General features: G+C 40.4%; 1 protein-coding gene across 2 annotated transcripts; it reads right to left on the bottom strand.

The window, feature by feature from the left end:
- Positions 1-228: 228 nt before the first annotated feature.
- dus1l (dihydrouridine synthase 1-like (S. cerevisiae)) lies at positions 229-14307 on the bottom strand. Of its 2 annotated transcripts, none has more exons than XM_003446435.4 (14): positions 14222-14307; positions 13074-13319; positions 12565-12673; positions 12362-12412; positions 12076-12188; positions 11467-11549; positions 11199-11302; positions 10955-11102; positions 8698-8794; positions 6312-6400; positions 4352-4521; positions 1978-2015; positions 1725-1800; positions 229-1343 (listed from the first exon to the last, which is right to left on the bottom strand). In XM_003446435.4, the coding sequence occupies exons 2-14, from the start codon at positions 13308-13310 to the stop codon at positions 1186-1188; spliced, it is 1473 nt and encodes a 490-aa protein (XP_003446483.1). In that variant the 5' UTR covers positions 13311-13319; positions 14222-14307; the 3' UTR covers positions 229-1185. The 2 variants fall into 2 exon arrangements, with proteins under 2 accessions (XP_003446483.1, XP_013127553.1); XM_013272099.3 differs by having other exon boundaries at positions 13074-13315; positions 14222-14296.
- Between the last annotated feature and the right edge of the window lie 1355 nt (positions 14308-15662).

The raw sequence follows: 15662 nt of genomic DNA, 5'->3' as shown, positions 1-15662 counted from the left end.
ATTTCTTTTTTTTGTGGTGCCCAGATTTATGCACCTGCCTGATTTTGTTTAAACAATTATTGCACACTTTCTGTAAATCCAATAAACTTCATTTTACTTCTCAAATATCACTGTGTGTCTCCTATATGATATATTTAACTGACATTCTTTTTTTATTGTAACAACCAACGATTTATACAGGAAAATAATGACTATTAACAAGGTTGCCCAAACTTTTGCATCCCACTCTAGATGCTGCATCCAGGCTTGTCAAAGAGCTTGCTTGGGCGATACTAAGGCTTCTGACCAGCTCCTGTATGAAACACCACTTATTTTAAATATATGTCAAAACTAAGAAATAAGTAAAGTTCCACTTGTGAGAATTGGTTTTGTGATATTTTATGTCTGACTGAATTAAGATGGATTATGTCACATTTGAACAAGAAGATGAACGCTTTAATCAAAGTAATGTATCAGAGTCTGAAAATGACACTTATCAGTCCCTATGATGGGTTAGGTAGTCCTAACTTATCAGAATGTTTCAAAGCATTAACGTGACAGACATTAACGTGTGTGCTTAAGTTGTAGATACAAAAATCAAGCACACAATGCTATTTATATTTGACTAAACATCTCGTACCATAAGTACAGTTGCAGCATTTGAAACAAACCAAACTGCTTCAGAATCATTTTACAGTTCAAGTACTTAGAAACTGTAAATATTTTCTGCCTCCACAGAGAAATAAGCAAAAGGAGACCGTGCGCTCCCTGAGCTCTAAATGTATGTATATGTTGGCACAGTGTTCCAGTGAACAGCAGTTCAGCATTGCAGCATCCACATGTGTTTATAACATATCTGCTACCAATGAGTTACTGAATCTTTCCCTGTGAAGACTCACCAACAACTTTGGGCAAAATAATGTCTTTATAATATCTGTCCTTAAAAAAAAATGTAAAAAATAAATAAATTATATTTGAACCATTGCATTTTCAGAAGTCCAGTCCCCCACCCCGACTGCTTATTCACCTAGAAATCCCTTTTACATAAAAATAAGCTTTATTTTTTGGTCTGTTGATTGATGTCCACACTTCACCAAACAGACTACTTAGCAGCTGTGTACACAGTATGTACTGACTACTGCATGCACTGCTTCCACCCTCCAGTGAGTGTGTGGTTTGTGCACGCAGAGATGGCTGCAGTCCTGCTCATAGCAGCGGCAGAGGCTCCTCCAGTTCCCTTCTTGAATCCTGCAGAGGCTGAGGAATGCGGTCGCTTGTCTCCACCTCTGTTGTGGATCTCTCCGCTTGCTCCTTTTCCTCTGCTTTCCGTTTCTCTGCCTTGGTCTTGAACCTCAGCCCGTGGCCTGTTAAACACATGAAATAAACACATTTATATCACAGATGAGTCTCTTTTTCATTTCTTTCATCCAATAACAAAGTGAGTAGCTTGCTAGCTTTTATTTCCAGACTGTGGATCCACAGTGATACGAAACATCTTGACAAACGACAGGCTGGATAATTGCTGTATTGTATTGTATTGTATTGCTGTGGACTGTGTAACCCAGTCTAAGACATTAATGTCTTAACATGTGGCGGTAATAAGCTCTGGGAGTCTTTGTGTCAATAAACCAGCAGACAGTGTGCTTAGAAATCATATCCACTACACAGGATCAACACACAGCACCTCGTGTGTGTGTGTGTGTGTGTGTGTGTGTGTGTGTGTGTGTGTGTGTATACACACTTACTTGGACAGTCTGCCACTTCTTTGTAAGCCTTCTTCTTACAGCAGCCTCGACACAAGCTGAAGACGCACTTATTTCCCTGCAGACGGAAGTAAAAGCTCACAGGATTCAGGCTGACGATCAAATAAAAGCAAAACTGTCGCTCAATCTCAAAAGCGGGTGCGAATGGAAGAAAACAAAAATTTTTACTGATTCTAATATCTCATCTTTTAATCTGTTGTCCAAACTTGAAGGTCAGTGTTTGAATTCTGCTTACCTTTGGGTTACCACATTGTTCACATTTGATGTATTTGGCTGCAGGAAGAAATAAGATGCACATTAGTGACCAGTGACTCACATTTTCAATGAGGAACTTGACAATTTACACTACCGGTTTTACAACACCCCAATTTTTCCAGTTATTCATTGCAATTCAAGTCATTCAAGTCCAATGAAAAGCTTGAAATGGTACAAAGGTAAATGGTGAACTACCAGAAGTTTAAAAAAAAAAGGAAAAAAAAAAAAAAAGGTAAGGTTACCCAAAACTGAAAAATAATGTACATATCAGAATTATACAAAAGGCCTTTTTCAGAGAACACAATATGGGTTAACAATTTAAAGCAGTTGTCACGATCCTGGGTCTTATGACCCAGTGTTTTGAGTTTTAGTTCTTTTGATGTTTATAGTGTATGTTTAAGCTTATTAGGTTTCCTGTGTTCATTTGCTTATTAGTTCCCCCTTGTGTTTTCAACCCCTGTGTAGTCTCCCTTGCTCTTCGTGTGTTTCATGTCTGTGTGTCTTATGTTGTCATGTCTGCGTCTCATTATATTTCCTGTTTTATTTTGAAGGGGTCCTGTGTTCCTATGTTCAATGTTTTTAGTTTTACTCTCCCCTTGTGACATCGTTATGTTCATGTGTGTCAGCTGTTTTCCTCCATGTGTTCCCACTTCCCTCATTATCCTCCTGTGTGTATTTAGTCCGTGTGCTTGCAGTCATTCCTTGTCTGCTCATCCACATCACAACTTCAGGTATCCATGTCAGTTCACCATGTTTAAAGTTTTTCATGTTTAGTTTAACCAATGCCCTTTTGTTTGTACCTTTTTTGCTAGCCTCAATAAACGGCTTGTTTTTTGTTATATCCATGCCACGTTCAGTTTTTGGTCTGCGTTTGAGTCCTCTTTTGCAAACACATACAGTCTGCCCCAGCCAGACTGTGACAGCAGTTCCGCAGCAATGGAGGTTGATCAAGCTCGTGCTACTAATTCCTACAGGTATTCCAACTTTTCTGGATTACTTACTGTGGCGGGGCAGCGGCGCCACGGCAGGGAAGGCGGATGCACCTGCGTGGCATCGCAATCACATGTGGTGTAGGGTCCTGTCATGGGGTTGCTGTTGATGTGTGTGGCTGGCAGCCGCAGAGCTGCAGCCCATTGTAAGTGTACAGCAACTGTGTCTTCGAAAAGCGGTTGAATAAAGCTGCAACAAAGCATGAATGTACACGCAGGTCTGCCGTGGTCATTTACACTTACAACCCCCTCTATCTGCATCAAAGCAGTGTTGGAACACACTGTGGTACCATACCCTCGTGAGCATCACCTGAAAGGTACTGTACTGCAGAAAATTCTGTGTTGCTACAAAAATGGCGTGAATAGGGGAATTAACAATGGAAGCGAGACAGACCATCAAACACTTAAATGTTATTCCTACAGAGTAATTGAAAAGAAAGTCAAGGTGTCAATTAGTACAGTTTCCTTCAACATCAAAAGGCCTCAGAAACTGTGACAGGAAGAGGTCTGTCAGACCCAAAGCTACAATCAGAGGACAAGCATCTGAGAGTTAACAGCTTGTGTGATCGCCGGCTCACAGGACAACAGCTTCAAGCACAGCTTAATAGTGGTCATAGAGCTGCAGGTTTGACAGGACGAGTTGCAGTAAGAAAGCCATTGCTAAGACGTCAGAATAAAACAAAGAGGCTTGCCTGGGCCATGAAACACCGCCATTGGACTACTGAAGACTGGAAGAAGGACTGATGAATCAAAATTTTAAGTCTTCGGTTCATCATGTAGGATCTTTATACGCCATCGAGTAGGTGAAAGGATGGTTCCACAGTGTGTGGACTTGTACAGAGTGATGAACTAAAACAGCTGCCACAGCATTCTGCAATGCCATGCCATGCAATACGTTCCGGTATGTGCCTAGCCGGTCGGGGTTCATCCTACAGCAAGATAATGACCCAAAACATAAGTCCAAACTATGCCAGAACTACCTCAGGAAAAAGAACAAGATGATAGCTTGCAAAACCATGAAGTGGCAGCGCAGTCTCCAGACTTTAACCCCATCGAGCTGGTTGAAGTGGACAGAAGGGTGAAAGCAAAGCAACCTACAAGGTCGACATTTATGGGAACTTCTGCAACAGATATGGGAAGAACTTTCTGAAGAATATTTGATTTCTATTGGGTGTGTTCAGCTGTTATATCTGTCAAAGGTAGATACTTTTTTTTTTTTAAACTCCAATTCTGTATTTGTACAATGCTTTAATTTCAGAGTGCAATGAGACATTAAACTGCATAATTTTCAATTAAAAAAAACTGGAAAAATTGGGGTGTTCTAAGACTTTTGACCAGCAGGTTAAATCGACAGCACAAACTTACGTTTCTGTTCGGGGCAGAAGTTCTTTTTGGGGTTGCGGGATCTCTTCTTCTGCTTGTTTTTGGAGAGTGTGTCAGCTGATCCATCACAGTCCTCCAGTGCCCTCTTCTGACAAACTGTCTTCTTCAACACTGATGCATGGATGTTACCGTTGGTAACCGTCTCCTTTGGCCTGTAACGTGATCATCCAACAGTGAGAAATCATTTGAGAAGAGGTCCATGGATCAAAAGATGTGCACTACTTTCTTTTTACTGAAGTAAGTAATGTGACTGAAGTTGCCCCCCCACCCCACCACCTTCAAATCCAACAAAAGTGGTATCAAACGTTTGTGCTACGTTTGTGCTGCAAAAATTTTCGTTTGTGCTGCTATCATTTTAAGGATATTCAAGAAAATTTCTAGAGGTCATCAGAGGTCAACCAGCCCCCGCACATTAATGGAATCAAACAAAACTGGTGTCAATCAACTGTGCTACGTTTGTGCTGCAAAAGTTTTTGTTTGTGCTGCTATCATTTCAAAGATATTAATAAAATAACATCTTGATGCGTGCTCAATCATCCAGGTAAGTAAATTCCAAAAGGTTGATTTGGAATTTGTGACTTCTTCAGTCTCAGCTGACTGCAGGTTTCCCCAACCTTATAAACAGTACATTTGCACAGCGAAGGAAACTAGCACCACTGAATGAACAATGGGCTGGGGGGTTAGTTCCATGATTGTTAGTATGCAAATTCTTATGACCATTGATCAACGACTACTAATCAAAGACACAGATTCACTCTGCTGACCCATGACAAGAGATTCAACCCCCATTATGAGCACCTTCTACAGAGGCACCATTGAGAGTATCCTCACCAACTGCATCACTGTGTGGTATGACTCCTGCACTGGGTCCTGCAGGAAAAAAATGACAACGGTTAGTGAAAGCAGCGGAGAGGATTGTGGGGACCTCTCTTGCCTCCCTCCCCAGGAGATCTACTGCGCCTGCCTCATCCAGAAGGTCCTCTCCATTGCAGGTGACTCCATTCATCCCTTCAACAGCTTCTTCAGTTTGCTGCCATCAGGAAGGATACTGAAGAGCCTCCGGGCCAGAACACATAGACTGAGAGACAGCTTTGTCCATCAGGCTGTCAGGATGATGACCATCTCTGAATTGAGAAGGGGGGCCCAAGGGTACATCTTTCGCCATCTTACAATGCTGTAATTGCAGCCATTCCCCAACTCTCTGTGAATGGTACTTATGGCCATTCAAGAATCTGTCTTTGATTAGTAGTCGTTGATCAATGGTCATAAGAATTTGCATACTAACAATCATGGAACTAACCCCCCAGCCCATTGTTCATTCAGTGGTGCTAGTTTCCTTCGCTGTGCAAATGTACTGTTTATTGGGGAAACCTGCAGTCAGCTGAGACTAAAGAAGTCACTTGGATGAGTGACAAAACGTTTCTCCCACTGAAAATGTCCGGATGAACAGAATCAACCTTTTGGAATTTACTTACCTGGATGATTGAGCACACATCAAGACATTATTTTATTAATATTTTTGAAATGATAGCAGCACAAACAAAAATTTTTGCAGCACAAACGTAGCACAGACGTTTGACATCAAATTTGTTTGATTTGGGTATTGTGGGGAGGCTGGTTGACCTTTTGACCTTTACATTTTCATTAATATCTTTAAAACCGAGGCAGCACAAATGACAATTTTAGTAGCACAAACCAGCACAAACGTAGCACAGTTGATTGACACCAGTTTTGTTTGATTCCATTAATGTGCGGGGGCTGGTTGACCTCTGATGACCTCTAGAAATTTTCTTGAATATCCTTAAAATGATAGCAGCACAAACGAAAATTTTTGCAGCACAAACGTAGCACAAACGTTTGATACCACTTTTGTTGGATTTGAAGAAAGTGGGGGGGGGGCAACTTCACTCACATAAGTAAGTAGAGATGTGTTGTGACTTACACTGGTCTGACATATGGCTGGCAGATCCAGTGGGGGAAAGGAAGTCTGCTTTCTTTATCTTCAGAATCTTTTTCTTTGGCTATCTCCTCCTGAATAGACACAGAAAGCAGTCAGTCAGTATAGTCAGATATCTTTCAGTGCCGTAATGTCTTGATGCATGCTCAATCATCCAGGTAAGTAAATCCCAAAAGGTACGTCCAGATGAACAGATTCAACCTTTTGGGATGGTGCCATAACATAACATCACACAAACCCATAACAATTTGCTGCATTTCAAACTGAAATATAGCAAAAATGTACAAAGTCTATGCTAATGAAAGCTCATCTGTCACTTGACACTAACATCCAGTACCCAGATGTTGTGTTTTACGCAAAAATGCACAATTAATTAATATATTACATAAACAGTAACAGTGAGCTGATCAGGCAGAACATACAAAGGGTGTGTGCCCAAATGGCCGCCTTTTTTTTTTTTTTAGAATTACAAACCTTCCCAACATATGGAAAGGACAGTAAACACATTTTACACTATGACATACAAATCAAAGGTCATGTGACCCTGAACAAGCAGCACCTGAACAAGCTGATGCTTCAAGGGCTGGCGTCCTGCAGGTTTTAGATCTCACCCTGGGTCAACACCAAATGATTAGTTCTTTACCAGGCCTCTGGAGAACTTCCAAGTAGGACCGTGCAATATGACCAAAATCTCAAATCCCGATATAAGACATTTATGGTCCCGACAAAGATATAAATCACAAAATTTTTTTTATAAATACTGTGAATCTCGGGCAACTCGACTTACGTCAAGTGTTTCCAGCTGGGCGTCGTGTACCTGGAGTCGACCGTTTTGACCGATGCATGAAACGATACATTTTTAGACATAAGTTGTAACAGCAGCCATTTTCTTTGTGAGTACTTATTACATGGCATGCTGCTGGTAAAAGCCTGTTCTAATGTTTGAGTTTAAGGGTTATTTTGAGCACCTGACAGCTCTTTTTTGCTTCTCATCCGTAAACTCTCTCCACACTCTTTTACGTGACTCTTGTGTAGGTGGTAGAAGAGGTTTGTCATGTTTGAGTCTGTGGTGGGGACCAGTTTGCAGCAAAATTTGCATTGTACGTCCGTGTCAAGACTTTTCATAACCATGTCCATAGCCCCTCGTTTAGGAATAAGGTCCTTGAGTTGTTTTTGACTGGTCCTTCTGTTTGTCATCATTTCAGTTTATTTTGAAAAATCTCAACAGGATCTTAAGCTTTATTGTGAAAGGTTTATGTGGAAAATAAAAAGGCAGACGGCGGAGCCACACGCTGGGTTTATTGTCGTTGTTGCTAACAACAACGGATAAAGACAGCCACTTGTCCATCCGTAGTGTGGTTATTTTAAATATAAGAGAAAGAGAGAACTTAAGAGAAATTAATATAGCTGCTACAGTAACCATCAAAACCATGAAAAAATATTGCCGTAAACAGTTTATGTTGCGACACCACGAAACAAACGATAGCGTAATATGAGATGATAGACGTTGGATCAAGGACACATGTAAACCTGCAGGACACTGACCCTCAGGCCTGGAGTTGGACACCCCTGCTCTAAGCAGTTATACATTGTGTCAGTGCCGCTTTCCTTAAAGCCTATTGGCCAAAATGAATCAACAGACAACATCAGGTTAATATCAGCATTTGACTGAAAAATTAGTGTCTGCCTATAAAAATATAACTTTCTTGCACCTTGCAGGTGTTAAGGCTGTGATGACATCTTGGCTACATGCAAAAACTATAGAGGAAATGGGTCATGATGAATTTCTAATGCAACACAAAGTGAAAGGTAATGGTAAATGGACTGTTTTTTATACAGCGCTTTTCTACTCATCTGAGCACTCAAAGTGCTTTACACAACTTGTGCATTCACCCAATCACACCTATTCGCAAAAGCACATTTTTCTAAGTGCTTCATAGCTAACATTCACCCACATTCATACTCCGATGGATGCATCAGAGAACAATTGGGGGTTAGTATCTTGCCCAAGGATATTTGGCATGCAGACTAGGGGAAGCCATTAATCAAACCCCCAACCTTCCGATCAGTAGATGACCTGCTCTACCACCTGAGCTACAGCCACCCCAAAGTGTACTTGCTACTGAACAATGCACCTCATTATGACATCATGCCACAGATTCTTTGGGAACTGTGTTGTTGAAATGTCTGTGGTACACGGACATGACTGCAGTCTACCCACGACACAGCACAGATCTATATAAAAGAACATGCAATGATTACTTTAATAATGTCAGTCTGCTTCTTGCTTTACCTCTGTCGCTATGGTGATGCTGAGCTCTTAGCTACCTCCTCAGTTGTGCGTATTTGAAAGGATGTTTCCTGTTTGTACCTGACAGCGAAGTCTCAGCTGTTTGCTAACGTCAGCCAAACCCTCCAGGGTCTTCACCTTGGCCAACTCCTCCCTCAGGTCCTGGTGGATCTGCAGCCTGATCACACACATGTATGCAGCATGCAGGAAGGGTCACATTTTAAACCAGTACTGCTGAGCTATAGCAGGAAGAAACATTGTGTATGTTTCCTACCCTATACTAGATCACACAAAGTACCACTCAATGAACAGCAAACATGAAATATGATCTGGTGCAGTTATGTTTAAACTCAGTAACTGGGTAGACATGACGCACTATCAATTGACTATGTGCACGATAGCATATGCTAGTTCCGGTGCGGAAAATCCTGTGTGGAGCTTTGTTTCCGGTGTCCTATTCGCGCCCTGTTTAATGTCCAAAAGAAGTTAACCAAATGAATGAATTAAGCGTCGATTTACATTTCTACAGATGTCTTGGTCATTTACCCAATATAACTGTAAATGATGTTCACGGACTTGTCGATATTTTGCCACCACGCCTCAGAGCAAAAGAGAAAAGGGATTCAAATGTTATATTTCTCAGCTGTCCCTCGTTTATTGCGGGTGTTATGTTCTAAAAATAACCAGCGATGGGTGAAACCAAGTAGCCAATTTTATTTTTTTGATGCGTGGACATCGTGGACATCCAGTACTGCACTTTTTAATTTAGAAGGTAAGTCACAACATACCCTTCATACATACTAATGTATAGAAACCCTCACCAGCAATCGTTCATTTTTTGTGTGGCTTTTTTCACGGTTTGTTAACATGCTGTGTAGGTGTGGACATAACGGGAAACATCTGTGACTGTTGTTCACCTGTAGTTTGAATGCTGAACATTTGCCTGTTTAAAGAATAAGACCAGTCACTATACAGAGATGTGCTTCTGAATGTGGACGATGTGTCTTATGCTGCAGTGATGCAGTTCTGCTTGTGTTGAGTGATGCAAACAACCAATCGATCTAAACTCTTTAAATGTCAATCACGTGGTTACCGGCTACCGGCGAAAATAATCGGGACGGTAAGCCAATTTCTGTCTTAGCGCATTTGCGCCGCTGTGTGTTTTTGTGGTCTTCTTTTGCGGCTAATTCAGTGAATTTTGGTCTGATCGTGGTGAAACTTGGTGTGTGGAGTCAGTGATACCTCTGGGAGCTAACCAGCCTATCTTTAACCGGTTACTTACATGAAGTCTGAAGAATTTCTGGTTCGGTTTTGTTTGTTTAGCGGACTTCTGCGCATTCACGTAACTGCTCGTTTAATCGCGGCTTATTTTCGGTGTGTTTGGTGGTTGTAGAAATGGTTTATATGACATTTTAGCTGAGATTATGAGGTTTCTGTGGATACCACACATGTCTGGACTTATATTTCTCAACCCGCGTTATAACCGATTAAACGTGATCTCCTCCTTTTTGCCCCCGGTACCTGAGACGTGGGGCTTAAGTGGTTAAACGTCAAAATCTATCATTAGATCTTTTTGTGACACAACAGTGGTGAGTGTTCCCACCTTCTGCTCTTTGGAACTTAACGCAATCTTTCCGTTTTCAAGTTTTGGACATGATTTTGGAGTATATCTTCGCAGTAGCGATTTACCGCAAAGTAAAGCTACCGGAAATGTGCAACCCCACATCCGGCCTCAAACCAGGAAGTTAGCATTTTCTCGTGCACATAGTCAATTAGTTTATTAGGAACTACTGAGACCTTCCTGGTGTCATGCCCGATGTTAAAATAAGCACAGAGGACAGATGTTCATCTATGCTGGCACCTGAAATGTGTTGAAGTTCATCACAGAGAAAGTTTGATCCACCACAGCTTGTATAGGAAAAGATGGACACTGTGATGTCACTTATTGTTTTAAAACACACATAATAGACGAGGGGCGGAGCTCCTAAACCAGGCTTTGTTTTTTATTACTCCACACTGTGTAAAATTAAAATCATGTTCTATTCAGTAATTTAAACTAATGACTGAGACAATAAACTCATCAGCAAGTATTTTTTTGAGCTTATAAATCAAGGGAGCCATATTTAAAGCCAAGTTCATTTAAATTACAGAACAGATACCGTGAATCAAGCAGGACAAAGACCTTAACAGTTACAGATTCAACAGCTGGGTTTATGCTTCGCTTTTACCAGAAGAAAGACTTTAAGAATAATCAAATTTCTCTTCGACCAGTAGCATGTCTGGAAAACACAGATGGGAATGCACAGCAATGCCAGAATGTCAGCAAAGAGAGACATACGTGTGATGCCAGAGCTTGAAGAGGTGGGCTCGAACGTAGGACAGAGTGCATGGAGGATACCGCTTCACCACCTCTAGATACTCCTCAGCCATTTCCCACACCGCGGGGCTGCGGCCTTCAAACAGCGCTGGGTTATGGAGGTTCCCCTCTAAGAACGATACAACACAGTAATCGTGGTTCCTGTGGTCCTCATCATCACATCAGGGAAGAAAAGTAATAAATAAAACAAACTCCTGCTCCTGACCTGCACTCATCACTCCCTGCACGCCTGTTTCCTGAATGCAGCGCTCCACATCACTGAGGTGCTGGATGTTGCCATTAGCAAATACTGGAATATTTACCGCCTGCCTGTAACAAGTCACAGAAGTCAATATACATTAATGTTATTTGGCTCATCAGCTTCATGGTTCATCTGATTTTGCTTTAATATCAAAGCTACTGCATTTAGTTAGTTAGGAAACACTGGAAACGGGAATATGTCCCACATCAGATACAGAAGACGAGCAGCTCACCGTACAGCCTTTATGTGCTCCCAGCTAGCGATACCTGTCATGGCGCCTTTCTGGTCTTTGGTTCTGCCGTGCACTGTCAGCAGCTGGGAGACACGTCAAGACCGATCAACACAGATTTATTCAAATGCTTCTGGAAACACCATTTAAAGCAAACACACAAATCAACAGTCAGAAATTAAGATAAACTATGCATCTGTGCGTTACGCTTGTTCAGTGAAGCGTAAAACAAAGATGGCTGAGCCATACCAAACATCAGATTTTTGCTGAATTTACTCCTCATAAATGCTCCAGTTTAAAAAATATTTTCTAATGTAACACACTGTTTTCTGTGCATGTAGTTTTCCTTAAAAGCTCTTGTTTGTAAAAGGACTTTACATAAAATTGGAACACATCCTTAAAATTTGCTTATGGTGACTTTTACAATAGTACCAGCTTCAGTCCGTTCATCTGTGTCTTTCTATACAGTGTACGAAGCTCAACTTAGAAAAATCTTTTTTTTCCCCTTACAACAACAGCTAAACTAAAAGGACAATTCTGTTTCTGCTACAGACTGGGAAGTGACAAGCCGGAGAGCTGGCAAACTCATTCAACTTAATGCAGAGGTCATACCTGACATCCAGCTTTCTCGAGCATCTGGGCATAGCGGACTGTCTTTTCAACCTCCTTGAACACGCGGATCTTGCACGTGATTGGCACTTTGAGCTTTTCGTTGGCTAAGCTGACTGACAAATAAGGGGAAAGCTTAGGTGCCTGAGATTAAACTGATTAAACAAACAGAAGATGTGGAAAAAATGTTTTTGCATCATACACAGTCATGAAAATGTTATTTCTCAGACAATGACAGAGTCCAACAACAGTTTTCAGGAATAGCTCCTTAATACAAACACAGACTTACCCATTTTTTCCAAAAGGTCCCATTCATCTTGTAGAAAAACTCCATAGTGTCCTTAAAAAAAAAGAAAAGAAAAAAGAAAAACATCAGTGTCAAGTTCTCCTTTCACTTGTCTGCAAGTTTGGCAACACTATCCTTTCTGATCCAATCTTTAAGAAATGCTAACGTAAGAAATTAATGGGTTCATATATGAATGAAGGGTGTACCTCTCTTAGCGATCATCTGTGGACAGCCCAGGTTGAGATCAATGGCGTCACAATAATCCTGAGCCAGCAAAGCTGCCTGAAGGAACACCTCTGGATCATTGGCACAAAACTGACACACAGAGGATGGAACATTGATTTAGATTAGGCATGAAACAGCAGACGAAAGCGATTAAGGTGATGTAATGGTTACATTTCTTTCTTTCTTTGCCTCTGATAAGGAGGTTTTGAAATTGGCAAAACTGAAAATTTAAATTAAAAATGGGCAAATAACAAAAGCCTGCACTTTGTGGTGCAGTAAAAAAAAAAATTCAAACGTCTTGAAGTTTAAAAAGAAAAGAAATAAATACAAAATACAAAACTATTAAAAGCAAATAGTGAACTGCCTTGGTGAAGGTTTGCACTCTCAGATTGCTTGTTCTTATTTTGTATAGATTTATTTTTAAATTACTGATATTACTATTTCAAAAACAAACAAACAAAAAGCAACTCAACTCAGTGATGATTCTCACCTGTGTAATAAGAGGCCTGTCCTCCTCACAAACTTCACTGTAGAGGTTTTCCCTCCTGTAGTTGGCGTCACGGACAAACACCTGAGCATGCAGCATGGGGGTGTAGCAAAGCTGAGCACCATGCCGGCGGCTAAGCAAACGCCAAGCCAGCTCGCTCTGGTCCACCATGGGAGCCACCACATAGCGTGCCTCCTTCAGAGTTTTCCTCCAAAACTCAAAGCCCTGAAGTTTGGCCATCACAGCTGACTTTGAGAGAAAAGGAAGAATAAGGGGTAAATGGACTGGTTCTTATATAGCTTTTCTACTCTAGCTTAGCATTCCATGCTTTTTCTGTACAAGTGCTTCTCACACATTCATTCAAACAACTGGGGGTTAGCAGCTTGTCCAATGATGTTTGGCATAAAGACTGGAGCAGTCAGGGATCGAACCATCAACCATGTTATTAGTAGATGACCTCCTGAGCTGCACAGGTAAAAAGTTATTTTCCTGCAGTTTCAACACAAAAACTCATCAAGGCATGGGTTTTTGAAAACTAGCCAACTACTCCAAACCCTATCAATATAGCTAAAATAAATAATAAAAACAATAACGTAGAAGCAGGAAGAATAAGCAGAGGTATCCCATCAGGTAAAGGTGTAACAGATACACTTTTTGATTCCCCATGGGGACATTCCCAACCAAATTTCCAGTATTTAGCCTCTGACCCTTCAACGCTATCTGGGGATTTTACTTTCTGCATTCCTGACTGTGTTATTTAGGCTGCAGTATAATTATAATAGTAGTGAACTGTCCGTTGACATTTTTATTTACATTTGGTTTAAATAGTCCACTTATTATTCAAATTAATTAACGAAAATGTACTCTTTGATTTTTCTATGACAATTGGACAAATTGTGGCTCCACTGTTACTAGCATGTATCACTGACTCTTCAACTGTGCCTGAACTGTGTCAACATGTAGCTAGCAAAGCTAACCGCAGGGAACAGACATGTCCCGCATGATGTCCCACCGCAGTAAGAAACACAGCCACGAGTAGCTTAACAGAGAAAATATCCCAACATAATGATACAGCTCTAAGAGATTTACGCATCACCTTGCTCAGGTGTTGACTGCAGCTATTTAAAAATCTAGGAATTAGTTTTTTTCACCTGTAGTCCTGGCGTAGCACTTTCCAACTATGTGTAACAGCGAAATATCGCCGGCCGGAAACCTTTTTTAGTTTCCCCGCTTTTTCTTCTTCTTCTACTTAAAAACAGTTGGCATCAGTCTACGTCAGTGTTTTACTGACGCCGTGTGCTGTGGTGCATGAAAGCACCAGACGAAACAATAACACTACAGTACATGTACAATGAGCGTACATATGTGATTATTTTAAGTGTTCGGCATTTTAAATCTCACTTAAGAAATAGTGCAAAAATGCTTATCATACAAACAATTATATATGCAATTATATTATATATACATATTCATATATACAACAATTGTATATACATCATGGGGAAGTATTTTAACAGTTTAACAGAAATTTCTAATTCCTGTTAACATGCCTACACACATATTTGCAGTTTGTATGAAGTCAGAAAAAAATCACCGGATTGCCTTACTGCATGTAATAGTGTGAAAACCTCTTGAGCCACCTCATTTCTTTGTTTTGCTTCCAAGGAGCCAGACTTTCTTGGCTTGACTTTCTTTTCTTGTTTTAAAGTCATTTCGAGGGTCTTTAAATGTATTTTCATTTGAAAACTGGCTGCTTATTCATTCATTTTGAGTCCATCCTGGTGACTGACCAAAGGTAACACAGTTTGGCAGGCATAAAAATGTCCTTTTGTACCAACAAGGTGATTATAGGCAACTGAAACTAAACTAAAAACTACAACTAGACATGAAAACTATCATGAAAAATTAACTAAACTAAAAATATAGAGGTAATATGTTTAGTTTTAATATCTGTCAGTTTGGTCAAAATGTACAGTTTCCCTGATGAGGTATTTATGGGAATGTTTGGATGTCTACAAGACTGTGAGTCCACTACGTTTTCTAAATCTGCCTGCATCCACACAAAAAGCAAAAACAACACTGAAACTAAATTAAATCTAAATTAAAACTATTAATGGAGAGGCACAGGCGAGAGAACAAGAAAATAGTGAGTGTGTGGTGAAACTGGCATTTCATTCTCTTATTTAATGGTGTTGGGCATTGGTAGGATGGGCCAATCATATTTTAGGTCACCCCGCGGATAACCCATGTGGCCACTGATTTTTGAGTCAATGCTTGTGCAATTCTAAAATGTAATTTTATAAATAAAGTTTTATTACATAAATACATAAATAATGTAGATTTAAACAGACACTTGAACACGGGTATTTAGATTACATTTTTATTGTCAAGACATTTACACAGTCGTAAATAGATTTATTTCTGCATTAGAACATATGGTTTCCACACAAAATAGAGTCAAATCATTTAGAACAAAAGTCTGGATCGGTTGTATTTGACTGATGTGACATTCAGCAGGAATTAGTAGTAAGGTGCGAACAGCGACATCATTCCATTTTCGGATTAACAGTCAACATGGTAACACAGTTAATG

The sequence above is a fragment of the Oreochromis niloticus genome, linkage group LG4 (genome assembly GCF_001858045.2).
Source record: "Oreochromis niloticus isolate F11D_XX linkage group LG4, O_niloticus_UMD_NMBU, whole genome shotgun sequence".
NCBI classification, from domain to species: domain Eukaryota; kingdom Metazoa; phylum Chordata; class Actinopteri; order Cichliformes; family Cichlidae; genus Oreochromis; species Oreochromis niloticus.
Note: the sequence above shows the minus strand (reverse complement) of the source record. Positions and strands in the feature narration are given on the sequence as shown.